The sequence below is a fragment of the Thermobia domestica genome, chromosome 9, assembly GCF_964235325.1.
Source record: "Thermobia domestica chromosome 9, izTheDome1.hap1.1, whole genome shotgun sequence".
Classification (NCBI taxonomy): Eukaryota; Metazoa; Arthropoda; class Insecta; order Zygentoma; family Lepismatidae; genus Thermobia; species Thermobia domestica.
This window is the reverse complement of record NC_137462.1, coordinates 4,570,434-4,598,120: the sequence shown is the minus strand read 5'-3', so window position 1 is coordinate 4,598,120 and position 27,687 is coordinate 4,570,434. Positions and strand designations below refer to the sequence as shown.

General features: G+C 38.0%; 1 protein-coding gene across 1 annotated transcript; it reads left to right on the top strand.

Annotated features, from left to right (window-relative positions):
* Positions 1–249: 249 nt before the first annotated feature.
* LOC145694349 (corrinoid adenosyltransferase MMAB-like) lies at positions 250–25,540 on the top strand. The gene is made up of 5 exons (XM_081770482.1): positions 250–434; positions 1,498–1,668; positions 5,918–6,146; positions 15,164–15,288; positions 20,474–25,540. Exons 1-5 carry the CDS (start codon positions 367–369, stop codon positions 20,628–20,630), a joined length of 750 nt encoding a protein of 249 aa, XP_081626608.1. The 5' UTR covers positions 250–366; the 3' UTR covers positions 20,631–25,540.
* Positions 25,541–27,687: the final 2,147 nt, after the last annotated feature.

Below are 27,687 nucleotides of genomic sequence, written 5' to 3'. Positions count from 1 at the left end.
TAATTTCAAGTTCAAGATGAAGTTCGTCTTCTCAGACGACTCCTTTATGTTTATCTAAGAAGAAAAATTTGTTAAACGTGATATTTTAATAATATTTTTAATAGTTTATTTTGCATCATTATAAATGAAGATCATAGAAAACTTTTGTTTATGATCTATTAAGAGGGCTTAATTTTTTTCCAAGTACTGAAAATGAACGAGGAACAATTTCGTAGCTGGTTAGATGAATACGTAATTTTCAGTTTCAGGACTGGCAACATTGAGCAATCACCGAAGTAAAGTACACAAGCAGAAAATGTAAACCATGATATCCTGAATTGCTTTAAATAAGAGAGTAATTTGTGCAGTGGCACTATAATCAAAGTTATGGAAGTTATTCGTGTTGTTCCAGTCTTAACATGTAGATCAATACTAAACAATTTCTGTCGCAGATGGTAAGTACGGCGTGAAAATTTAATTTACTTCGTATAGATTGTCCACATTCATTTAGTAGGGCTACTTCGTTTTACAGCAAATTATCAATGAGAATTGGTTGATCTTTTAGATCCATTACATATAATATGTCACCTTTTGGTGCTGGTCAGGTTTAGCTACAGCACATTTTGCAAAATTTACATGTAAAATTCACAGATTCGTGCAGTTCTACTATACGGATCCGTAGTATAAGTAGTAATAGGAGTAGGGATAGGGGTAGCAGTAGTAGGAACGGGTTAGAAACCCGGCAGAGGTTTGTTGGATTCTGTTCTCGAGGAACGAATTAAGGACTTGTCCAGTTTTTTTCTGTACATTTTACAATCTGTGGATCCGTATAGTAAGACTCTGCCGGTAAATGTCTGCAGGAGACAGAAATAGTAATACAGCTGTATTTTAGGATTACGAGTGGGCGTTACAGTATATCTTTACAAATGCTTTCTGCCGGTAAAAATATGTGGGTACATATAAAAGACGACTGTATTAGATATTATTTTCCGCCGGCGGAGTATTTCTGCAGTGTACAAGAGCTGTATTCTATATTTGCAAGTGTTGAGCTACTAGTATGAAATCAGTACAGCTGCTATTGGAACTCGTATCATTGCGAAGACTCGCTGTTTTCAATACTGTTGCCTGCGCGCCAGCGTACAGCTTCGCGTTGCACTGATTCGTTTAGATAGCTTTCGTTGGTTTTAATGACCGTCTAGTATTTATTCTGGATGCTGTTACTTATATACAAATAGTTAAAAAAATGTAATTTTTCAACAATTACTTCTGGTGGTCTTTAATTGCATCTAAGTGAGGTAATATCATGTCGCCCAGCACAAATCTTTTGGAGGACAATTGTGAAGGAATTGTAATTTTTTAGTAATTTTTTCTAGTGGTGTGCCTAAACTTGACCTGCACGTGCCTTTTTAACAAAATCAATCTCCTGCTAGTCTTTTCTTTTCTCTCTCTTCTTCATGTTTGATTTGAATACTATTGCTATGAAAATTGAATCCAGTTTCCTTTTACACATCTTTTCAGGAGCAGTTCGGATCCGATTTCCAAATCGAAAAGTTCTCGAGTTGGACCTAAAGTGTACACTCGTACGGGAGACGGAGGAACCTCTGCGGTATTTACAGGCGAAAGAAGACCAAAAGATAATCTAGTATTTGAAGCTCTAGGTGCTACAGATGAATTGACTTCTTGTATAGGGTGAGCAGCTGCTTTTTTCCTTCTATGACATGTAAGCGTATAGTGGACAACCGTGTCCGTGGGTTTTTTCGGGTTCTCCCTTTTCCTCCCACATTCATATTCCACCCATACTTTCATTGATTATCCATCTCCTTCAGCCTAGAGAGCATATTCGTGGGACATAAAACTGAAATATTTCATATGCATTTTCTCTCTCTCTTTTAGGATTACGGAAGCTCAGTAAATCACCTCTGTTGCGAAGGGTTCCTAGTTCGATCCTATTGATCCTTCGATCCTATCCTAGTTCCTATTGAGTTTGTGGTAGATAATGCCTTGTTTATGCGTTTGTAAAGTAAGTTGTTTGCCGGTACTTATTCGCGAATATGATGTTTGTATGTAAGTAGTTTACGACTGCTTGAGATGGGTTCGAATAACATAAAAGTTCCATTGCTGGATTGTCGATGACTTGAATTCCGATCTCTTGGTTACCAGGCTGATGCTTGTAATTTCTGCTAGCAACGACACGTCCAACATTCTGTATATTTGATGCGTTATTCCTCGAGTCCAAATATTTACCCACTTGGCTTTCAATTGTTTGTGTAGGAAGTCCATTTTACTAAAATTTGTTATTGAAGAAGCGTTAAATTTGCAGTGCCAAATACGACTAAAGGTGTCCAGAGAGTCTTCCAACCTTGCAGATTTGTTACGGATGCAGTGTGTGAGATAGATACATTTTGTAAAGCTAGTATTGTGTTTAAAATAGACTTACGATATTTTTTTTTTTTTATCTTGATATGCACTAATTGTTGCTCATAGAACCTTAACTAGAATTTCAGTTTCAATAGTATGTGTTGCATTAAGTCCACAGTATTGTGGATTCTTGATTTCAGACTACTGATATTGTGCGTTCGTTATCTGTTAACTGAACAGAGAAATGAAAAATTACCAAATATGATAAACAAACATGTATGATGAACTCGTGATCCTTAGCCCTTTTTTTCACCATTGTTACTACGAATTCTTGTCGTTTACCGTTCGGTCTAGTACTAGTATTTACGACTAGTATCTGTAAAGCCCTCGAAACTTCAGAAAAGAACATTACCCAGTTTAACAGTTATTACACCAATCCAATGAGAAATTGGGTATTTATGAAATAAAATGCAGTTGCTATGAAAGTTACATAGGCAAAACGAAAAGAAATTTAAGTGTTAAGGAGCATAATAGAAATTCAAAAGCGAAAAACCTGGTGTCAGATTTGTCGAAGCATTTCAAAGAAGCACCAATACAAGGTGGGTGATACAAAAATTTTATTGGGTTCTAGAAATGAAGTACAGAGACTTGTATGTGAAAATGTATTTATCCATTAAAAAAAAAAAAAAAAAAGGTGGACAAGGAATGGTTAAGTGATGAATGAGAAGCGGCAATTACAAAATTCTCACAGCATTTGTATTACAAAGATTACATGTTGCAATAACATGAACTGGCAGCTAAGGGACCGACTAGACCGCGACTTAAACCCGAGACCTCTGGCATACCGTGGCGATGCGTTAATGACTACGCCACTCTACGTCGGTCACTTTTTTCACTCTTTGTGTTATTATAGATTCCGCACCTAGTGAGAATCTGGTGTGTTAAGAAATCGGTTGTTTCCTCCATTCATTAGTATTATATGAAATCACAGCAGGGGTTTGTGATAAAACCCACGTGGTCTGAGATAAGAGCATCAACCTTAAGAGTGTGTGTGTGTGTGTGAAAGAGAGAGAGAGAGAGAGAGAGAGAGAGTGGGTGTTCTGGGAACCGTACTGGGTGACGTAGTGGTTGACGCATCCACACTGCATGGCAGAGGTCTCGGGTTCGAGTCCCCGTCCAGTCGGTCACTTTTCCACTCTTTGTGTTATTTTTTTCTTAAGGTTTACAGATTAGTAACATTCGAAGAAAATTTGGAAGAGTAAGTAAAACAAATCCACAATCCATAATTTAGACTTACTTACACTCAGTGAATGTTCAAATTCTACTTCTGATAAATGGAAATCACAAGCTTTACAAATTTATATATATATATATATATATATAATGGACAGTGTTATGCGTCAATTGACCAAGCGCAAGTTTTCGATATTTTTACATCAGTGTATAGGAGGCATTGTAAATAATGTAAAAATAATAATAATAATAATAATAATGTTTGAAACCCTACTATTTGCTTAAACGTTCAGGAAAAGCTATTCGACCAAGCGCCAAGTACTGGATCGTAATGGTAACATGTTTTTGTTTCCTTCAATATCTCAGAACCATGTTTTGGCGCTTGATCAATTGATGCATAACACCGTCCAAATAGATTTCACTCTTTCTGTGGTGTAATCTCTCATATAAATTACAGAAAGTAGCAAGAAAGTTGCACCTGATGACACTGGAAAATAACTTCACAGGCTAATAGAGCTACTATATGAATAAGCTTAGCAATCAGACACATATTTATTGCAGTGCGATTGTAACCAAACTTATATAGGTATGACCAAACGAAATGTGACAACAAGAACAAATGAACACGTAAGCGACAAAGGAGCAAGATGTCGCAGTTCCGGATCTATCTAAACATTTGACAGGCTCAAAGTATACCATAAAAAAAAAAAAAGATAAAGTACTTTATAAAATATCATCGCAAATAGAGAGCGCAACGTATGAATCATAGTTTGTTAGCTCAAAGATGCCAAATCTTGATCAAGGATGATTGCCAATGCTTGTCATAGGATGCGTTATTTGGAATCAAAGTCTTACCTTGCACCTCGAACTGCTGTTCAGATGCTACGTGTGTCATTATATATATATATATATATATATATATATATATATATATATATATATGCCCCAAAGTGTAAGAAATTTATTTAAGATACATTTGTAAAGTGTACAGTCCGCAGCAAAAAACCTGACAGGAGCATTGTGAAACGACAAAGTCTTTTGCTCCAAAATAATTGTGCAGGGGAGGACGCCGAGGTTTCTCCTGGTGTGATTCGAGCCACTTAGATGTTATATTGATTCTCTGCGCTGTTAGGCGTAGTTTCACAATAAACTTACAGGCTTTTTGCTGCGGACTGTACCACAATTTATAAACTAAACTAAACAACTATACATACGTGTGTAGGTGGTTTCTTCCTCACCTCTCCAAATAATCCCCGTTGAGATTGAAGCATTTGTCTCACCGTTGCACCAATTTGTCCAAACTCTTTGTAAAATATCAGGACTCTGGCTATTTAGCGCTCTCCTTACATTTCGCTTTACTTCTTCATCACCAGTTGACAGGAGACCAGGTCCCTTATGTTAAACCTGAACTCGTCTTCAGGGAAACGCAATTCGACATCAGCGACATTGTCTCTTCTTGACAATAACCCCCACCTCCACTCAGCACGCAAACAAGATACAAAATTGAAGAATTACGTTGGGAACGGCTGTCCCACTCTCTATACAGCCTCAATTTAGCGCTGTGTTACTTCCATCTTTTTCCGGTATTAAAGTCTGTATTGCAAGGTGAACGTTTCATATCAGATGAAGAAGTGGAAGCGGAATGTAAGGACATGATTTTTTTGCAAAGAGTTCAACGGTGAGACAAATATCTCAGTGGCAATGGGAATTATTATGTGGAGAGGTGAGGAAGGACCACAAATAAATTTTTTACAGCTTAGGGAAACTTATAAATTGAACGACCCACATAAATTTTAAATATGAACACCAGTGCGAGGTGCAAGATAAGATTATGATTGCTATCAGGAATCTTTAGATAAAAGTTGGAACCATATTATTAACCGTGGGAACGCCACAAAATTGGCTTAAATCACGATCAAAACTTAAAAAGCACAAATTTTCTTATTATTGAAAAAATTCCTTTTACTGTATATATATATATATATATATTTTTTGCATAGCAAGAAACGAAAATCTGCGATAGGGACAGGCTACAATGATGAATGGTGGTGCAAATTAAGTGGGTCTCTAAATACATTTTTATAATAATGTGTGGAAGATGTTTAAAAACTTTGCAGTGAACATTGAAAAACAGTACCCATTGAATACACAGAGGAAAATAAACAAGAGAAACATGTAATTGCAACTCAATCTATCTTCAAGAGCTAATTCTTCTGATGTGCTTCTAGCAATAAATTAGGAAGTGAAGTATAAGGGAATAATAACATTAATTGACGAAAGGTATGTAAAAGTTTTATTTGCTTTAGAAGCGTTTTTATATTCTAATACGTTGCTTTCGTTTGTACAGACTTGCTAAAGAATATGCATTAGATTCGAAGCACGAGTACCACGAGCAGCTGAAAAGGATCCAGTGCATTTTGCAGGACATCAGTACGGCGATTGCAACGCCACGTTCGTCTGCGAGGGAATCCCATCTGAAAAGGAGTTATTTCTCTGATCGCCATACCAAGGACCTCGAGGAATGGATCGACGAATACACAGTGAAACTTCCTCCTTTAGAAAATTTTATTCTTCCAGTAAGTATTGTGTGCGACGCATGAGTTGAACTATTCATCTTTACAAGTCGGAATAGATATCAAGGAAGTTACTTCGGATAGTAGTAACATCCCTATTGTAAAATTCTGCTTGTGCAGGAATAGGTAGAGCAAATTACAGTCCAGAGTTGTTTTCCCCACTACCGGCTTTTTATTACAAAATCTCCTATAAAGAGTATATTACAAATATCAATTTAATGTAAATTCTCTACACTGGGTAAAGAGAGATGACCCAAGGTCCGAACAGCCTAGGGAAGGAGCTCTAGGGATCTCCGAAGCATGCTAGGTTGAGTGGATTTAGGATCCCCAATGCACGACGCAAGTACAAAGGAGGTTAGGAGTCACAGAGCTCCGAAGCAAGCTAGGTGACTGAGGTTAGGGGTCCCAACAAAGCTCAGAGCAAGCTGACAAGTAAAGGGTCCAAATGGATGAATCGAGTTGCGGAATGAGACATAGTGCGTCTTATAGAGGATGTAGAAATATGTGTATGTGGAAAGTTATAGCGATGAGCGCCATAAAAAACGCAGGGGGAGGGGTCACATTTGGAGGGAGAAGGCCTATGCTATGTTATACATAAAATAAAGTGTTGAGTAGTAAAAATAGTGAAATATGGACAATGCAACAGTAGTAGTTGCACAAATTGGCAAAAGGAGAATGGGCAGAGTAGATTATGAACCTCCGCCGCCATTTTGAAATTGGGATTTTTTGAAATGGAAAGGTAGTCATGTGATATATCAATTAGGGCCCACATGTTCTCAAAAGGTCAATTATGGACTTTCGTGATCGCTACCTGTATTTATTTGGAAGATTTAAGATCATCTTTAGAGTTATTTACGAAAATTTAGGAGACTGATACTCGCATGTTGAAAGTTTGGATTATTATGAAAATACGTTTGACTGCAGTAGCCCACTTCTCATCCACATATCACATGCTACGCTCAAGTCACTTTTGCTTAAGAATGTTGACAAAGAAAGTTGAGTGAAAATAAAACAAATTGTGAAAAAATGGTGGTCTGCATACAGTACGTTATAATTGCATTCCAATCTATCAGATTTTATTGTGTTATGGTCTATATTAGTAAGTATGTCATTTAACAAAAGGTAGCTATATAAACTCCACATTGTTTTCAACCAAAAGTGAAAAACAAAGCGGAAACGGTTCTTCCAGACCGGAACAGTTCTCTTCGGCACTATATGAACCAAATCGGAAGTAATGTCATAAATAATAATGCACTAATATACACCTTGGATATCAAATTTCACTGTTAGTTTTCTTGGCTTGTAGATATCTTTCACTTAAATTTGTTTTCGTGATAAACCAAACTTTCATCATACAAGTATCATGCTCCTAGATTTTCGTAAGTAGGCCTAACTATAAACTTGATCGTAAATCTTCCAAATAAATACACATAATGATCACTAAAGTTCATAATTGACTTTTTGAGAACATGCTGGCCCTAATTGGTATATCACATGACTACTTTTCCATTTCAAAAAATCTCAGATTTCAAGATGGCGGTGAAAGTTCATGATCTACTCTGCCCACTCTTGTTTTGCCAATATGTGAAACTATTATTGTTTGTATTGTCTATCTTTCACTATTTTTACATCTCAACACTTTATTTGATGTATTTCTATAATATAGCATAGGCCTTCCCCACCAATTTTAACCCCCTCCCAAAACTATGACATACACATATTTCTACATCCTCTATTAGACGCACTATGTTTCATCTCGCAACTTGATTCATCCATTTGGACCGTTTACTTGTGAGTGGGAAGAGAGGTAGATTAGAATTCCGAACAAACTAGAGGCTTTGGATTAGGTATCTCCTAGGGCTCCAAAGCAAGCTAGGTGGAGTTGATTTAGGATCCCCAATGCTCCAGGCAAGGAGAGAGGAGGTTAGAAGTCACAGAGCTCCGAAGTAAGCTTAGGTGACCGATGTTATTAGTCCCAACAAATCTCAGAGCAAGTTGAGTGGGAAGAGAGTTAGCCTAGAATTCCGAACAAGCTAAAGGCTTTGGATTAGGTATCTCCTAGAGCTCCGAAGCAAGCTAGGCTGAGTGGATTTAGGATCCCCAATGCTCGACGCAAGTAGAAAGGAGGTTAGGAGTCACAGAGCTCCGAAGCAAGCTTAGGTGACTGACGTTAGGAGTCCCAACAAAGCTCAGAACAAGCTGAGTGGGAAGAGAGGTAGCCTAGAATTCCGAACAAACTAGAGGCTTTGGATTGGGTATCTCCTAGAGCTACGAAGCAAGCTAGGTTGAGTGGATTTAGGATCCCCAATGCTCGACGCAAGTAGAAAGGAGGTTAGGAGTCACAGAGCTCCGAAGCAAGCTTAGGTGACTGACGTTAGGAGTCCCAACAAAGCTCAGAACAAGCTGAGTGGGAAGAGAGGTAGCCTAGAATTCCGAACAAACTAGAGGCTTTGGATTGGGTATCTCGTAGAGCTACGAAGCAAGCTAGGTTGAGTGGATTTAGGATCCCCAATGCTCGACGCAAGTAGAAAGGAGGTTAGGAGTCACAGAGCTCCGAAGCAAGCTTAGGTGACTGACGTTAGGAGTCCCAACAAAGCTCAGAACAAGCTGAGTGGGAAGAGAGGTAGCCTAGAATTCCGAACAAACTAGAGGCTTTGGATTGGGTATCTCCTAGAGCTACGAAGCAAGCTAGGTTGAGTGGATTTAGGATCCCCAATGCTCGACGCAAGTAGAAAGGAGGTTAGGAGTCACAGAGCTCCGAAGCAAGCTTAGGTGACTGACGTTAGGAGTCCCAACAAAGCTCAACAAGCTGAGTGGGAAGAGAGGTAGCCTAGAATTCCGAACAAACTAGAGGCTTTGGATTGGGTATCTCCTAGAGCTACGAAGCAAGCTAGGTTGAGTGGATTTAGGATCCCCAATGCTCAACGCAAGTAGAAAGGAGGTTAGGAGTCACAGAGCTCCGAAGCAAGCTTAGGTGACTGACGTTAGGAGTCCCAACAAAGCTCAGAACAAGCTGAGTGGGAAGAGAGGTAGCCTAGAATTCCGAACAAACTAGAGGCTTTGGATTGGGTATCTCCTAGAGCTACGAAGCAAGCTAGATTGAGTGGATTTAGGATCCCCAATGTTCGACGCAAGTAGAAAGGAGGTTAGGAGTCACAGAGCTCCGAAGCAAGCTTAGGTGACTGACGTTAGGAGTCCCAACAAAGCTCAGAACAAGCTGAGTGGGAAGAGAGGTAGCCTAGAATTCCGAACAAACTAGAGGCTTTGGATTGGGTATCTCGTAGAGCTACGAAGCAAGCTAGGTTGAGTGGATTTAGGATCCCCAATGCTCGACGCAAGTAGAAAGGAGGTTAGGAGTCACAGAGCTCCGAAGCAAGCTTAGGTGACTGACGTTAGGAGTCCCAACAAAGCTCAGAACAAGCTGAGTGTGAAGAGAGGTAGCCTAGAATTCCGAACAAACTAGAGACTTTGGATTAGGTATCTCCGAGAGCTACGAAGCAAGCTAGGTTGAGTGTATTTAGGATCCCCAATGCTCAACGCAAGTAGAAAGGAGGTTAGGAGTCACAGAGCTCTGAAGCAAGCTTAGGTGACTGACGTTAGGAGTCCCAACAAAGCTCAGAACAAGCTGAGTGGGAAGAGAGGTAGCCTAGAATTCCGAACAAACTAGAGGCTTTGGATTGGGTATCTCGTAGAGCTACGAAGCAAGCTAGGTTGAGTGGATTTAGGATCCCCAATGCTCGACGCAAGTAGAAAGGAGGTTAGGAGTCACAGAGCTCCGAAGCAAGCTTAGGTGACTGACGTTAGGAGTCCCAACAAAGCTCAGAACAAGCTGAGTGTGAAGAGAGGTAGCCTAGAATTCCGAACAAACTAGAGACTTTGGATTAGGTATCTCCGAGAGCTACGAAGCAAGCTAGGTTGAGTGTATTTAGGATCCCCAATGCTCAACGCAAGTAGAAAGGAGGTTAGGAGTCACAGAGCTCTGAAGCAAGCTTAGGTGACTGACGTTAGGAGTCCCAACAAAGCTCAGAACAAGCTGAGTGGGAAGAGAGGTAGCCTAGAATTCCGAACAAACTAGAGACTTTGGATTAGGTATCTCCGAGAGCTACGAAGCAAGCTAGGTTGAGTGTATTTAGGATCCCCAATGCTCAACGCAAGTAGAAAGGAGGTTAGGAGTCACAGAGCTCTGAAGCAAGCTTAGGTGACTGACGTTAGGAGTCCTAACAAAGCTCAGAACAAGCTGAGTGGGAAGAGAGGTAGCCTAGAATTCCGAACAAACTAGAGGCTTTGGATTGGGTATCTCGTAGAGCTACGAAGCAAGCTAGGTTGAGTGGATTTAGGATCCCCAATGCTCGACGCAAGTAGAAAGGAGGTTAGGAGTTCCAACAAAGCTCAGAACAAGCTGAGTGTGAAGGGAGGTAGCCTAGAATTCCGAACAAACTAGAGACTTTGGATTAGGTATCTCCGAGAGCTACGAAGCAAGCTAGGTTGAGTGTATTTAGGATACCCAATGCTCAACGCAAGTAGAAAGGAGGTTAGGAGTCACAGAGCTCTGAAGCAAGCTTAGGTGACTGACGTTAGGAGTCCCAACAAAGCTCAACAAGCTGAGTGGGAAGAGAGGTAGCCTAGAATTCCGAACAAACTAGAGGCTTTGGATTGGGTATCTCCTAGAGCTACGAAGCAAGCTAGGTTGAGTGGATTTAGGATCCCCAATGCTCAACGCAAGTAGAAAGGAGGTTAGGAGTCACAGAGCTCCGAAGCAAGCTTAGGTGACTGACGTTAGGAGTCCCAACAAAGCTCAGAACAAGCTGAGTGGGAAGAGAGGTAGCCTAGAATTCCGAACAAACTAGAGGCTTTGGATTGGGTATCTCCTAGAGCTACGAAGCAAGCTAGATTGAGTGGATTTAGGATCCCCAATGTTCGACGCAAGTAGAAAGGAGGTTAGGAGTCACAGAGCTCCGAAGCAAGCTTAGGTGACTGACGTTAGGAGTCCCAACAAAGCTCAGAACAAGCTGAGTGGGAAGAGAGGTAGCCTAGAATTCCGAACAAACTAGAGGCTTTGGATTGGGTATCTCGTAGAGCTACGAAGCAAGCTAGGTTGAGTGGATTTAGGATCCCCAATGCTCGACGCAAGTAGAAAGGAGGTTAGGAGTCACAGAGCTCCGAAGCAAGCTTAGGTGACTGACGTTAGGAGTCCCAACAAAGCTCAGAACAAGCTGAGTGTGAAGAGAGGTAGCCTAGAATTCCGAACAAACTAGAGACTTTGGATTAGGTATCTCCGAGAGCTACGAAGCAAGCTAGGTTGAGTGTATTTAGGATCCCCAATGCTCAACGCAAGTAGAAAGGAGGTTAGGAGTCACAGAGCTCTGAAGCAAGCTTAGGTGACTGACGTTAGGAGTCCCAACAAAGCTCAGAACAAGCTGAGTGGGAAGAGAGGTAGCCTAGAATTCCGAACAAACTAGAGGCTTTGGATTGGGTATCTCGTAGAGCTACGAAGCAAGCTAGGTTGAGTGGATTTAGGATCCCCAATGCTCGACGCAAGTAGAAAGGAGGTTAGGAGTCACAGAGCTCCGAAGCAAGCTTAGGTGACTGACGTTAGGAGTCCCAACAAAGCTCAGAACAAGCTGAGTGTGAAGAGAGGTAGCCTAGAATTCCGAACAAACTAGAGACTTTGGATTAGGTATCTCCGAGAGCTACGAAGCAAGCTAGGTTGAGTGTATTTAGGATCCCCAATGCTCAACGCAAGTAGAAAGGAGGTTAGGAGTCACAGAGCTCTGAAGCAAGCTTAGGTGACTGACGTTAGGAGTCCCAACAAAGCTCAGAACAAGCTGAGTGGGAAGGGAGGTAGCCTAGAATTCCGAACAAACTAGAGACTTTGGATTAGGTATCTCCGAGAGCTACGAAGCAAGCTAGGTTGAGTGTATTTAGGATCCCCAATGCTCAACGCAAGTAGAAAGGAGGTTAGGAGTCACAGAGCTCTGAAGCAAGCTTAGGTGACTGACGTTAGGAGTCCTAACAAAGCTCAGAACAAGCTGAGTGGGAAGAGAGGTAGCCTAGAATTCCGAACAAACTAGAGGCTTTGGATTGGGTATCTCGTAGAGCTACGAAGCAAGCTAGGTTGAGTGGATTTAGGATCCCCAATGCTCGACGCAAGTAGAAAGGAGGTTAGGAGTTCCAACAAAGCTCAGAACAAGCTGAGTGTGAAGGGAGGTAGCCTAGAATTCCGAACAAACTAGAGACTTTGGATTAGGTATCTCCGAGAGCTACGAAGCAAGCTAGGTTGAGTGTATTTAGGATACCCAATGCTCAACGCAAGTAGAAAGGAGGTTAGGAGTCACAGAGCTCTGAAGCAAGCTTAGGTGACTGACGTTAGGAGTCCCAACGAAGCTCAGAACAAGCTGAGTGGGAGGAGAGGTAGCCTAGAATTCCGAACAAACTAGAGGCTTTAGATTAGGTATATCCTAGAGCTCCGAAGCAAGCTAGAGGGGAGGTGACCAGTCGCAGATTGATGCTTGTTGCTGAAGTCCGCTCGGTTATATAGGTGCTCCAGGTGAGGCGGTGGCGCTGTTGTTCCCTCATCATCACATGACCAGTGGTGCCGCTGTTGTCCCTGTCGTCTGCAGCTATAGTATTTCGTAGTAAGGCGCACATGGTTGGTGTTTGTAAATAGAAGCACATATCGGTTGTTTGTAACCACAACCATGCGGGATAATACACTATACTCATATTCTGTCATTGACGTAAAAGTCTATCAATCATAAGGTATTAAGAAGATCGAAAACAATCCAACGGTAAAGCAGAAGCAGACTTGTTCGTAGTAATTATTTCCTCTGATGTTCGAGGTAAATTCGTAGCAGAATTTAAAGTTGATTTTACATCAAAATGTGTTTATTTGTTAAAATTTAGTGTTCGTTTCCAGCGTTGAGGCTATGTGAAATGTGGCATATAGTTAAGGGTGGGACCCGAACCACCTTAGTGCGTGCAATGGTCTCCCATCAGGAATTGAACCCAGGACTATGTACACCAAACGCACACACGCTAGCCATTAGCCACTAGCGGGACCAGCGAGAAAGGAACATCAAAATATGCACATGTAGTGTAGCTATTGCGTCACTACAATATTTCATACGTATACAGACGTATTTTCGAAATGCTATTTAAGTACAGTACAACAGTGTAATTTCACAAAAAAATCTGGACGATGGACTGATGGAGATTCGAATTCCGATCCGCGGGGAGGGGCACGGTGGCTCAGTGGTAGAGCATTACCTCTAGTGCATGGAATCCCTGGTTCGATCCCCTACCAAGCAAATTTGTGGTGGACAGCATCGTGTGCGTGGATTTTCTCGGGGCACTCCCGTTTCCTCTCACTTTCTCATTCCATCAATTCTTCCATCATCATTCACTTGCTTTAATCATCGTCTCCCTTAGCCTAAAGAGCATAATCGTGGGACGTTAAACTAAAAGATTTCATTTATTTTATTTCGAATCCCGATCTGCACAACCGAGTTGGGCGTTTGTTTGAACAATTGGGCTACGAGCACCAGAACGGAAGAATCTCGCGCGAAAACGAAGAAGAATTGGCCTTGTCACTGGTTCGAGGAATAGCTCCACAAACATGAGATCAAAAGTCAGGTTTCCGTTAAAAGTCCAGCGTGAAACTTGTTTGTATATTGTGTGCTGCAAAAAAGCACGCACTTTTCTTTACAATGCTTTGCATTACCATCCACATGAAGAAATTTATCACTGGATTGCTAGAAATGCAACATTTACATTTACAAGAAATAAGTACGAATACAAATCTAAAACTAAAGTTTACGAATTAATGATACTTTAAACTTTTCCTATCTCATTAATCATAGTCTATACTGTCCTCTTATTAGTGTCCTAATGAAAAACTTTATAGGGGTATACTCTAATATGTTTCGTCTTGATACAGGTGCAATATTTTTTTAAGACTTGTTATTGTTGGGTACGATAACATTTTTTAACTTCATAAAAGTTCATTTTAATCAATTTTCTCGAAAACTACGCATGAGAATTTACCGTCAGGCGTGCTATTTTGTTCAGCTAGATATGATCTACCGATTCATATGGGTTTCATCTCTGTTTTTACTTTCTTTTCATTATACACTAATACGATTGTGAGTGAACAATTAATGTAATATCGTCTATGTAAATTAATATAATACTAGCTGAACCTGCACTCTACACAGCGCATCATTCACATATGAAGAATCTCTTTGTCATTCCTCATAACATCTGTACATGTTCCTTTGAGGACACAAGTGAAAGACGTCTTAATAAAAACCGACAAGGGTATCATAAAGGAGAGATATTTTCCGATGATTTTTTTTTCAATATCTCGCACCCTTTGCAAGATTTGAGCCTACTTTCGGTTGGATTCATGTAAGATCAGTGTTTCTTTCTTCTTGTATGCAGTATGTAATAAGGAAATACATTACATACACAATTATAATGTCAGTGACATGGTGTTCATTGCGCAAAACACTCCAAACAATAAAGATTCATCTTAAACTGGAGAAATGGTTACCCTTGTTTTTCATTATCATTTGGCCATGAAACAAACGCCGGAGAGATATACTAACCCCGTATACAAATGTGTGGTGTTGGAATGTATAACTTGTAGGATATGATGCTTTACTTTTTAAAATTTCAATACTTCCATTGTACCTCTAAAAAATGTGATAAAGAAATAACGGCCATTTTTTTTATAAATATTTAATTAGAACTGAACTAGCTATACAATTTGCAGTCGATCAGTAAAACCGGCATCTTTCTAGACCCTATGTTTCCGAAGAATTCACTGTCAAAAGGATTGTTCACAAATATATAAACTTTTCTTGACCACAATCGTATAAACCTAGCATTTTAATATATAGATTGTCAAAATATTGCAAATCGTAGTTAGTAAACAAGTACTTAAAACTATCTACTTGGTGTTTTGTTATTTTAGGTTGTATATTTCAATTACCAGTCATAAGCGGCTTTTCGTATTCCAGGGAGGAGGAAAGGCAAGTGCAACATTACACATGGCAAGAGCAATTTGCCGACGAGCAGAAAGATGTGTGGTCCCTCTAGTTCGAGCTGGTGAAACAGCGAAAGAGGCTCAAATATATCTGAACAGGTAATTGCATATCAAGGAGAGTTATATCTAAAATTATTGATAAATCTTTTCAATTACATTCCAAGAGACTTTCTTCTAGATTCTCTAGAGGCGTTTTTCTTTTTAAGGGTATTAATCAGTATTTTTTTTTGGGGGGGGGGAGGGTTCAGGAGAGGTAAAGGCACAAGAGATGCAGTTTGATTATTAAAGGTAATCTGTAAAAGTTTATTGAAAAAGGGGGGGAGAGAAGTGTGTATATGCTGTATTTTTTGATCTAGAAAAGACTTTTGACCGCGTGAATCGGGAATTGTTGTTGGAAGTTCTAAAGAAGGTTGGATTGGAATGGAACTATTGAAGATTCATTTTTATTTTAGTTTTATTTTATTTTAGTTCATGCACAACACAACAGGCTCTAGGCCCAATTATTGTGTTGTGTTTGACAACGAAATACATAATAATACAAAACAGTGAGATATACAAATAATTAAAAGAAATACACATTACAAAATAGACAATTTAAAAATACACATTTATATTGTCTTTACGCATGTTTTGGAAACGGCATATAAAGAGCACATGTGCTGTTTAATTGTTCTTTTGTACACACTTTCCGACATGCTAAATATATCAATATTGAAGTCTTTTTCAACCTCATTGTGGAAAGTGCTTATTCTCCATATAGGAGATTTCCGAAGGATATTTGTTCTTGCCTTTCTTTGATAAAACCTAGATGTGTTTCCTATCCTCGTTCTGGTTGATGGGACTTGGAAACAAAGCAACGAACGCAGCTCAATAGAGTCAATCTTATCATGTATTAATTTATATAAAAATATTAGATCATTATATCTTCTTCTTTCGTATAAAGTGGGTAGTTGATAATTTTCCAGTAACTCTCTGTAAGATTCATATTTCGGGTAAAACCCAGTTTTCCTGTACGTTAGAAGTCTTAGGAATTTTTTCTGTATTCCCTCAATCATATCACAGTATTTTTGCATATTTGGTGTCCACACAACAGTAGCATATTCTAATTTTGACTGAACGTAAGTGAAGTACAATTTCATTAAAGTTAAATCATCTTTATCTAGCCTCATGATAAAACCAAGGTTTCTATAAGCCTCGCTCGTTACTGTTTCCATATGATGCTTAAATGTTAAATTTTGATCAAAGAAAATTCCAAGATCTTTGAAATCCTTGGGAGAGCTTAATTTTGTCCCATCAATCGAATAAGTATAGTCTACATAACTACTCTTACGTGTAAAACGTAGGAAGTTACATTTATTTACATTCATTTTAAATTTATTTTTATTACACCATTCCATAATGTTAGTTAAGTCTTGTTGTACTTTCTCGCAGTTATCAATTGAATCTACCTTAATATATATTTTGAGGTCGTCTGCAAATAGAAGACAGTTAGCATGTTTAATTCTAGTCGGCAAATCATTCACTGCTAAGAGAAACAAAAGCGGTCCGAGATTTGAGCCCTGGGGAACTCCTGACAAAGCATTGATTTTTTCAGAGATGCACTGATTGCCTACGGTTACTTAAGTAGGAAGATATTAACTGTTTGTACTCTTGAGAAAAGTGGAAAGAAACTTATATATGAACACTTATTATAAGTGTTAGAATACGGGAGAAAATAAGAAAAGGGGAGTTCGTTAGGGATGCTGTCTCTCGCCTACATTATTTAATATGCATCTAGAAGAGGTAGCTAAAAAGACTAAAAAATGAAGACGGCATTTCAGTAGGAGATGGAATAATTAGATGTATACGGTTTGCAGATGATATGGCGCTTATTGCAGAGTCTGAAGAGAAAATCAATAAGATGTTAGAAAACTTGACGTAGAACTGTGAAGAATATCGAATAAAAATAAATGTTACAAAGACAAAAGCCATGGTGACTGGAACAAAGGAGTCGATGTCAAATATAGAAGTAGGGGGAGAAAATAGAACAAATGACTAGTTTTCGATACCTGGGTAGTATTATTAGTGCTGGTATAAAGTGTAAACGTGAAATAGAAGCAAGAATAGAAATGACGAAAGAAGCCTTTAGGAGGAAGAAAATACTATTTTGTAGGACCTTGAATAAAGAGTTGAGAAAAAGACTCATAAAATGCTTTGTGTGGAGTATTGTGCTGTATTGGTCAGAAACTTGGACATTACGCAAAAAGGATGAGAAACGACTGGAAGCTTTCGAAATGTGGGTGTGGAGAAGAATGAAGAGAATTAGCTGGGTCGAGGGGAAAACGAATAAGAATGTGTTAGAAATCGTCGAGGAGAAAAGAGCAATTTTAGATATTTTTATGAAGAAGAGAAACTGGTTGAGACATTGTCTAAGAAGGAACTATATCATGATGGACATGTAGAGGGTATCGTGGCAGGAAAGAGAGGGAGGGGCGTACAGTTAATGGACGATATCGAAACAGAAAAATCGTGCGTGAAGACGAAGACATGGAGCCTGAAAGCTTCTCAGCTGCAGCAAGTAAGTTGCCAATAATGGCAGAATACCTATGATGATAACCTTTCGAAATATTGAAGAAAAAAAATCTGCATCTTTATTTACTATTTAGAAGATAGTAGCTGAAATGTCCATTCTTAGCACCGAAAGGTTTTTTTTATTTTTTATTTATTTATTTATTTTATTTTTTATTTTATTTTTTTATTTATTTATTTTTTAAGTTTATGGAAGGTACTTGACAGACATATTTGAAACCGCCTATTGTGATAAAGTATTTGAATCGAAATAAAATTTGAAGAAAACAGCTTCCGGCTGTACGATATTGGAATATTCGGTAGAGTAACGATACAGTGTTTTCCCTCACCTTTTATTATTATAAAAGTTTCTATACAGTTTATACACTATAGATTATAAATGAGTAATTCTCTAATGGTTCTTTCCTCTATGAGTTGGATCTCCCATCCATAGCTGCTCGGAGTTAGGGTTTGTTGGTTAGGAACGACCCGGTCCGTTGCAACTGGTTCTAAAGGAACCTCTTGTCCGATGTAACACAGAGGTAAGATAGTTCCCGGTCGATGCAGCTCAGAGGTAAGGTTAGAGGAGTCTCTCCCGCCCAGTGCAGTTTAAAGAGATAGGTAGGATGTGATCAGTTGATAACTTATGTCTTCTGCCTCAGGATGTCCGTTTTTATAGTCGAAGCCTGTGGAAGGATTTGAAGAGGTTCTCTTCGTATTTCTTCGTGTCGTGTTCGTATTCCCTCGGTTGCTGAAGCACGAGGCGTTGTTTACTAATATAAGGAGATATTGGAATATTCTAGAAATCTCTACTAGTACTTTTCTGCAGCTGTTTCCACCAAAGAGACCATAGATGGACAGTGTGTTAGCGTGCTTATTAATAAATACGGATAGCATTTTAATAGAACGACTAGTATTTGAATCCAACTTCACTAGGACCAACGGTCCTAAATTAAGTTTGGATAAAGATACCCTAGGTAAGCAATGGGGTTATATCATAAATTACAACAAAAAGAATCCTACACATACTATAACTACACCAGTTTATTGCGTAAACGTCGCTGTCCAGAGTAATGTTTCTGGTTGTGGCAATATTATAAGTTTAAAAAGTAAATATGGCAGCTACTTTGTGATTGATGTTGAATGATTTATAGTGAAGTTTTTTTTTTTTTTTTTTTTTTTTTTTTAACTTTAGCTTCTTATAATTTTATTAATTACTTATTCTTGCCTTCAAGTTGCAATTTTCTTTTTTTGTAGACACTAGAAGACAAAGATGTGTGGGGAAAATGCTGAAAATCTGCTTGAAAAGGTTATCAATAATCCAGATTTTTAAAAAAAATCCATTATGATTTAATTTAAACTACCCACTTACAAATAACTATTTTACAGCATACAAATTAGGTACCACAGCACAGGTTTTGCATTTTCTTTTATAGCAAAACACAATATTAGTAGCATAGCTATATTGATGGTGTACGAGTGCATGATATTTCAATTTTATTTGTTTTTGTGTTTGAAAGTTAAGTTTGTTGTTGCAAATATCACCAGGTTGGAGCATAATAAAAGGAGGCTTTGAATATTTATCTATAATTAAAAATAATATTTATGTAGTATCAAGTATGTGATTTGGTCTAGGCTTTCAATTTTTTTTTTTTTTTTTTTTTTTTTTTTTTTTCTTTTAATCTTCGCAAGAATGTTATTAATATTACATTTCCTTAACGTCGTTAAAGTGCGATAGGACTGAAGTTCTAAGACTTTGAGTTCAAAGTTACTGCGTTAAAGACAATCCATACGTGTACGCAGTGGCGGCGATTGGATGTTAAAAGACGTGGGGGAGGTAAGATATAATCTGAATATTTGTATACCAATGTTGGTTTTTGTAGTTGTTTCTAACATTTTGACGAAAAGTTATATAACTAATAGGATACAATTTTTTTCAGTCACAATACTGTATATCGTATTTCATATTTTAATAAGTAAATTGACAAGAGCAACGCAAGTAAGTGCTAGCCCTTAGTACTCTTAAACAACGAAAGTGTATGGAGAGATTTGATTCCTTGCTCATGAACGTCTTAAAATTCTTGCTGGAAAATTGTCTGATCGGAATATTTAATAACAAATTTGCAAAACAAATAAACAGAAAGGATAATATTAATCATGGTAATGAATAATGAAGCTTGTTTTGTAGAAGTTACATTGAAACTGGGGATTAATGAACAACATATATTTTTAATTCCATTCATGCCATTAAATTGTATGTTATTACTCTTAGAAAATGAAAAACAGTAAATACTACAAGCATATGCTACGACATTTAAATAAATACGCAATTGCAATATTAATTGGTTTGAATTGCAATTAAAACGCAATTCCTGTAGTTTTCTTAACTCCACGGGAAGACAAGTAACTAATACGTACTCACCAAACAGCAAATATATGGTACCATTTTTTCTATGAACCAATAATGTATATAAAAATTTCACATTTCCAAATGAAACTATATACTTAAGGGGTCACTTCAAAAATGTGGGGGGAAACTGCCCCCTCTTGCCCCCCGTCCGTGTGGGGTTCAGTGGGAAAGGTTCCTATTCCATTGATTTCTGGCGCTTTGATGTTGACTCCCAAGTATTATATTCTGTGCCAATTTGCCTATATTCTTTAATCTTATGTCTGTTTCATGAGTTTGTACTAAAATTAATTTCTAGAGAATACAGTTGTTTTTTTGTTTTATTCGTAGGCTAGCGGATTACTTGTTTACGGTGTCAAGGTACGCTGCGAAGTTAGACAATAGAACCGAGGTGATTTACATTCGTCCTGGCGCATCTGCAAAGAGCGACGAACAGGATAGTCAAGAAAAACCAGCTGAACGTTCCATGGAAAGTAAAAAAGCGTAAACGAAGAACGTCTGTTGGAAAGCCAAAAATGATAAAAGACTGAAGCTGAATCGAGTTGTAATCTCAGGGAAGGTTCATGAAATGCTAAAGAAAGCTATTTTTATTCCGGATAAAATTTATATTTCTTTTTTTGAAAAGAATAATTGGAACGTTATGTAATGTTATATTTAAATATTTATTGGATCTGGCATGAGAAGGTTGTTACTCATTAGTTGTTCAGGTGCCATTATATTTTTTCCAAAAGACTGTTATATGTGAAGACTTACAAAGGAGCTATTAATGAAAATTGTATAAAAAGAACAGAATGCAGCTGCCGAAAGAATTATAAGATATTAATACGCTAAAGCTTGACATTACTCTTTGTATGCTATGTGTATTGGTGAAATATTCGTATTGAGAACGTTAGCATAGTTGTAGACGATACAGATTTTGCTGATGTAACTTTCTGTGTTTGAACTCGAATCATGTTAAATCTATGTGTAATATTGTATTAAATAATGTAGGGATGTGAGCTGTTACTAAAACTCCGTATTGTTCTATCATATACGTACTAGAGAGTCATTCAAAAGTTTAAAATTAACTTCTGAACTATTAGGAAACGCCAGTGATAGGGCCAGGCAATGGTCGCATGTGCAGAATAGGCTTCGCAATATATTTCGTTACCAAGTCAACGTGTAAGTGACATTTAGAAATTTAAAAAAAAAAAAAAAAAAAAAAAAAAAAAAAAAAAAAAAAAAGGAAATTTAGGCTGTTCTTTAACCCATTTAAACCCAAATTATTTTTTTGTCGAATTTCATGTTGGTTCCTTCTAGATTGGTAGAAATAAAGGTAAATAACATGTTTAAATACATTATGGTTCACGAAAATGTCATGGACCCCTAATTTGGTAATGTTTCATTTTTGGAACAACGGGCCGGAAAGGGTACAGGTTTCTGAAAGAAAATATTTCAATTTAGCCAGGCTAAAGTACTATTTCGTTAAAATTTTAGGATACAGATTTTACAATAATTTGCAATATTCATTAGATACAAAGTATACAAATATAGAAACATGTTAATATTATGCATATCCACATAATAACAGATTTTTTTCATTATACTTATTTTCCAATGCATCAAATTCTTACTACTGATGGAAGTAAAAGAAGCACACTTCCATGTTGTGTTGCTTTCACTGTCCACATCTTGATTGTCTTTCTGATTTTACAATGAGATGTCCTTCTTTGTCATATCGCGCTTCATTTATTGCTTGTTTGTTGACTGGTCGCAATAGGTCTCCCAACAATTGCACGTCGTTGGGATTACATTTGTTATGCGACTTTGCAGAAGACTGACTTTCATTACATGTACTAGGTTTCGGAGCTTCATCATCCAACAAACTCTTACCTATAAATTCATTTCTCAGCTGGCCGCTTTGCATTACTGTAAAAGAAGCTTCTCCCTTAGCGAGCAACTGATTTCTAGATAGCCTCTCTATATCTATTTTTCTTCTTTCGAGAACTCTTCATTTTCTGGTGGTGTAATGACAATATCTGCAGCAAGAATATCTTCTCCGTTAGCAAGTATATTGATCATTTCGTCAACAGTCAATCTGAAATAGGGAGGGAGGATTTAGATTTCTGGGCATCTGTGACCATGTTAGCCCGTCACATTTGACACTCGGCGAGACATACTCTCCAGGGAAAGACAAGGAAGCAAGTGTTGGGGAAGGAAGGAAGCGGCCTTGGACATATATGTTAGGTACCACCCCGGCATTTGCTTGGTGTGAACGAGGAAAACCCAGGAAAACGTCATTCAGGATGGCTGGTCTGAAAAGCTTCTTACACTTTTTCCACCGAGAGCCCGCACCGTGAATCGAACCCGGGACCACTCGCACTCTATCTGAAATAAAACAATATTTCTTGAGATAAATAAAATTCATATGAAGTTGTGAAATACACATTTAAAACATAAAACAACAAAATATTTATTTATTTACAAGCTACCAGATACAGCTCAAAGGCCATTTTCCACTGGAGCGATCAACATAATGATAACATTGGGGAAGGAAGTGAAAGGAAGGCAGGCCAGGGCCTGTAAAATTGTGTAGGCTCCTAATGATTCCCCAACAGTACATATAACTATATAATATGCCTTTATCTATGTCCAAAATTTACTGTTTTTATTTCACTGCAGTAAAGTGAAATCAATAATAAATGTTACAAAATGTAATCAGGCATTCCTAACAACTCCTACATATAGGTAAATAAATGAACGATTCAGTGAATGAGCGATCAACACACCTGCAACTCTATTTGGCTCTCATCTTTCAACTGAAAAAGAGCTCCTTCGTGGCTAAGCGGTTAGCGTACACGCCTTTGGCATGGGAGACCGGGTTCGATCCCGGCGGGAGTTCATGTGGTTCGGATTCCACTTTAATGAGCAAGCCCTTCATATTGTAATCATTAGTACTAATTCGAAACCTGAATAGATATTCTGTATGTATTTCTTAACTATCGCGTTATTTTCATTGTATTTGTGTGGCTTTACAAAATGTAATCAGGCATTCCTAACAACTGCTACATATAGGTAAATAAATGAACGATTCAGTGAATGAGCGATCAAGACACCTGCAACTCTATTTGGCTCTCATCTTTCAACTGAAAAAGAGCTCCTTCGTGGCTAAGCGGTTAGCGTACACGCCTTTGGCATGGGAGACCGGGTTCGATCCAGGCGGGAGTTCATGTGGTTCGGATTCCACTTTAATGAGCAGGCCAATTCTCATATAGCCTCGCTGCTGAAAGGAACGTTAAATTCAGAATCAACTCAACTCAACTGAAAAGCGTATTGCGTGGGTGTAACAATTAAATATTTTTTTGTGTGTATAAATTTCCCCTCCTCCATGAGACCAATAAATTCCGAATGCAAGCGCAAAATGCCCTCAAAAGCTTCACAAATAGCATCAAATAAAAATACGCTAATAAAATGTACAAAACAATTACTAATTCATGCAATAAAATTACCGTATTCCATAGCTTTATGGGTACATTTACGCCCGTTGTTCCAATAATGGAACAAACAAAATGCAAACTTCACGTACCCGTTCGAGCCCGTTGTTCCAATATTGGAACATTCAAAATTATAACCCGTTTTTATTAATAACAATCATAACCAATTATTGCATTTCACATGCACTGAAAACTTAATACTCCTCCTACCCAAATAGTATTATATAGGTAGAAAATTCATAAACAAACATAAAATTCACTTACCTCCTTTGAGACGCCATAATTTGTTCTTATTCAACGCAACTAATAGCGACAGTACACATCGTTCGCGCCAATTCAAGACAAAGATACGTCATTTGCTAAATCGTTGGTGCCAAATGAAGAGGTCCATACAAAAATTGTTAGCTTTATTCACGTAATATGAAAAATAAAAGTAAAGTAAAAAATGTTCCAATTTTGGAACAACGGGTTCAAATGGGTTAATGTATCTTCGATGTTGTAGTAATGCATTAAGCTGTGAAGCATTTTGAGAGAAAGTATAATGTGTAAGTAAATCTAGATTGCAATTCTGTAGTTCATATCTGAGCATAATAGTTTCGAAGTCTCCTTCATATAATGTGACTTCCTCAAATATAACCGTATTAAGAAAGGGCCTATCCCGTTGTAATGATGTAAACAGACTTTGGAGGAGATCGCTGAAATTCGGCTTAAATATAGAAGAGACTACGTAGATTGTATATCCCAAAAGCAAACGTTCGAAAATAGATAAAACATAATGAAAATAAGCACGAAACATTAACATTATTGGCAGTGGAAAATCAATGAAAAACAAATAATTCCTCCACTTATCTCAAAAACCAAACGAGGAAGATGGCTGAAAATCAGCTTAAATACAGAAGAGATTATGAAGAGATAGAAATATTAGATTCTATATTCGAAAAGCAAATTGTAATAAAATGAATGAAACATACATACATATATATATATAAAACAATGAACGTTAAAGTCAATGGAATATCAGTAGAAAAATGAAGTCGTTCACATATCTCAAAAACTATAATAAGGAGACGGCCAATTGAAAGCTTATTGCAAAGATATAACGAAGAGCTTAAAAAGATGTATATCATGTAATGTAAATATGGACAGAACATTGTCAAAAGTCAAGTTGTTTGAGTAAAATCAATAATAGTGATAAAGTATAAGCATCTCCTTCGAATTATCCAGGGCGCCTCACGCGGAGATTACTTGCTTGAAATATCTCACATCTTGATTTGGAACCCCCCAGACTCGATTTAGCACGCAGCTTGACTTCTGACCTAATCACATGACACAGTCTGGTGCTTATGGCAAACCGGATAGGCCCGTAGATACATTTTTCAACACTTGCTAAGCGTTGCGTCAAGTATGTTCTGAAACTGATTCCAAATAATGTTGAGAAATCATTTTCTACAACAGTATGAAATTGTTTTCCTTTGGAATTTTAATTTTCTTATCTTGTAAATGATTGCAGTGGTATGGCGTGACAGAGGATTATTATGTAAATATTTAAAAAGTTTATAAATTATTTAATTACTAGAGACATCTGTTATTTGGTACTTGGAAAAATCTTGTATTTAATCCTGCGTAATTCCAAAAGTGAAATGTACTCCTTCCCTTTATACCAACTTTATTGCGTATCTCTTATATATTCATCATTATATGAATTCCACAAAATGCATATATTGACGTGAAGTCCCAAGACTAAAATGTGGTATCGATCAATAAGAGATGTCGGGTATTCGTTAACGTATTTTTGTAGTTAGCATGGGGTGTTATAATAATAAGGTCTTCCTCTGTTAATATCTCATTGTTATGTTACTTGATAACCATGGGAATGTAGCTTACGTGCGTCAAAAAAAAAAAAAAAAAAGTACGTAATCGTATTCACTATTGAACAGATGAGAGGGGTGCCTCGTATATGAAGGCTTGAGAGCCAGAGTAAATTATGTAGGTACTATAATCTATTAAAGTGCCATAGTTCCAGGGAAAGTTGCTCTGGTTGGTCGAAGTATGGAAATTCTGATCTGTGTATTCGTTATACTATATTTCTGTTTTCTCATGAAAATAAAAATAACCCACTATGGCCCTCAGTTCTTCATATTGTTATTGTCTGTAGGAAATATTTTGATTTCACATTTCACCTATTCTGTTTTTATTTTTTTCGGAGTAAGAGAAATTTAATCAGTAGTTACCAAAAAATGTATGTTAAAAAATGAAACATTGCAGTTACGTAATAATAATAAGTACATTTGTTAAAAATAACAAGGTGAGTTTTGTTTCACATTGTGAAAATTACGATAGATTTCCTAACTATGTACAGGAGATGGACAAAAATATGGAAATACCTGAAAGATTTCACATTACCTTTATTAATAGCGAGTAGGACCACCTTTGGCACGCAGAACGCCCTGCAGTCGACGGGGAATGGAGAAATACAGGTCGCGTATGGTTGTCAAAGGAATGTTGTATCATTCTTCCGCTAAAGCAGCTGCAAGTTGGTGTAGAGACGACGACGGTGGTAGGTAGCGGGCTCGCACCTTGGTCTCAAAAACTGACCACAAGGGCTCAATGATATTGGAGTGGAAGTCATAGCAGATGTGACACTTCATCTTCGTGCTCATCAAACCAGTCCTGGATGATGTGAGCTGTATAAACAGGGGCTCTGTCACCTTCAAATACCGCATTACCATCTGAGAACAAAGTTTGTACCTTGGGATGCAGCGGATTACGTAGTCCTTGGGAGTGACATGTCCATGCAAGGTGATGATGGCGCCGTATTCGGCGTAGAGCTCCTTCGTGGCTAAGCGGTTAGCGTACGCGTCTTCGGCGTGGGAGACCCGGGTTCGATTCCCGATGGGAGCTCATGTGGTTCGGATTCCACGTTAATCAGTAGGTCCCGTCTCATATAGCGTCACTGCTGAAAGGGACGTTAACTCAAAATCAACTCTGCTTGGCCACAATCCTATCCAATGTGAGCCTGTCTCTGTCACGCAACACACACCTGCAGAGCATCCCTACTGTTGCTTCACTGATTGCGATTTTTCCGGGAACATTCGTAGGCAATCATTGTCTTCGAAACTGTGACTCTTGATAAACAAAACATTTTTGGTACTTTCGTCACGGAAGCTCCCACAATTTGCCTCTTTGAAATTGTTGTCAGTTCAGACATGATTCACGATAACCTGCACGGACCGATCGCTGAATTGTATCCGGCCCATCTGTTCGGTTGGCTAGGTTGTATACTCCACAAGATATGCTGGTGACCACAGCGATACCTGTCATTCAGACACAAATCGTGCTTGAAATGGTTACCTCTTTTACACCAGGTGTTCCCATAATTGTGTCCATCCCTTGTAGATGCAATTTTGAAACCGGAAGTAGACTCAATCTATCTGTCTACATGTAAGGTAAGACTGTCTTGAAATGCCGTTGTAACTTTTAAAACTATAAATAAAGACGGCTGCAAGTTTCTACCATGGAAATGTCGAGGACACATCGTTTGATATACTTTAGTACGGATAATACTGTTTTCAAATGCCACTACGTCAGATTATTATACATTTCAAGTCTATATGTTAAACGAAAATTCATTTTTTTTAAAACATAGGTACTAGCAGAATACGTTCTATTTTGGATATAAAGTACTAATGGTGGCTGACTTTAGATTTAAACGGCATTAGAAGTGTCAATTGTTCGTCTAGACGACCATGAAAACTATGGATTCGACACTAATATTAGTCGTTTTCGATAATTTATTAATATCTTCCCTTCACCCTCTCCTACGTTGCACCGTCAAAGATCTATGTTAAAATTAGATCGAGATCAGTCGGGTGGTTCAAGAGTTAACTCACAAACTTAGTCACTTTTATTTATATATACATATAGAGATATAGATTGAAAAAAAAAAAAAAAGAATAAAATAAGCCTTATAAATACACAAGAAATGTTGACTTTATTCTCAAAACCTTATTTATTGTTACATATTAAGGATGTTATATCATCACAAATATCCGAATTTTTGAGGCTTCTGTA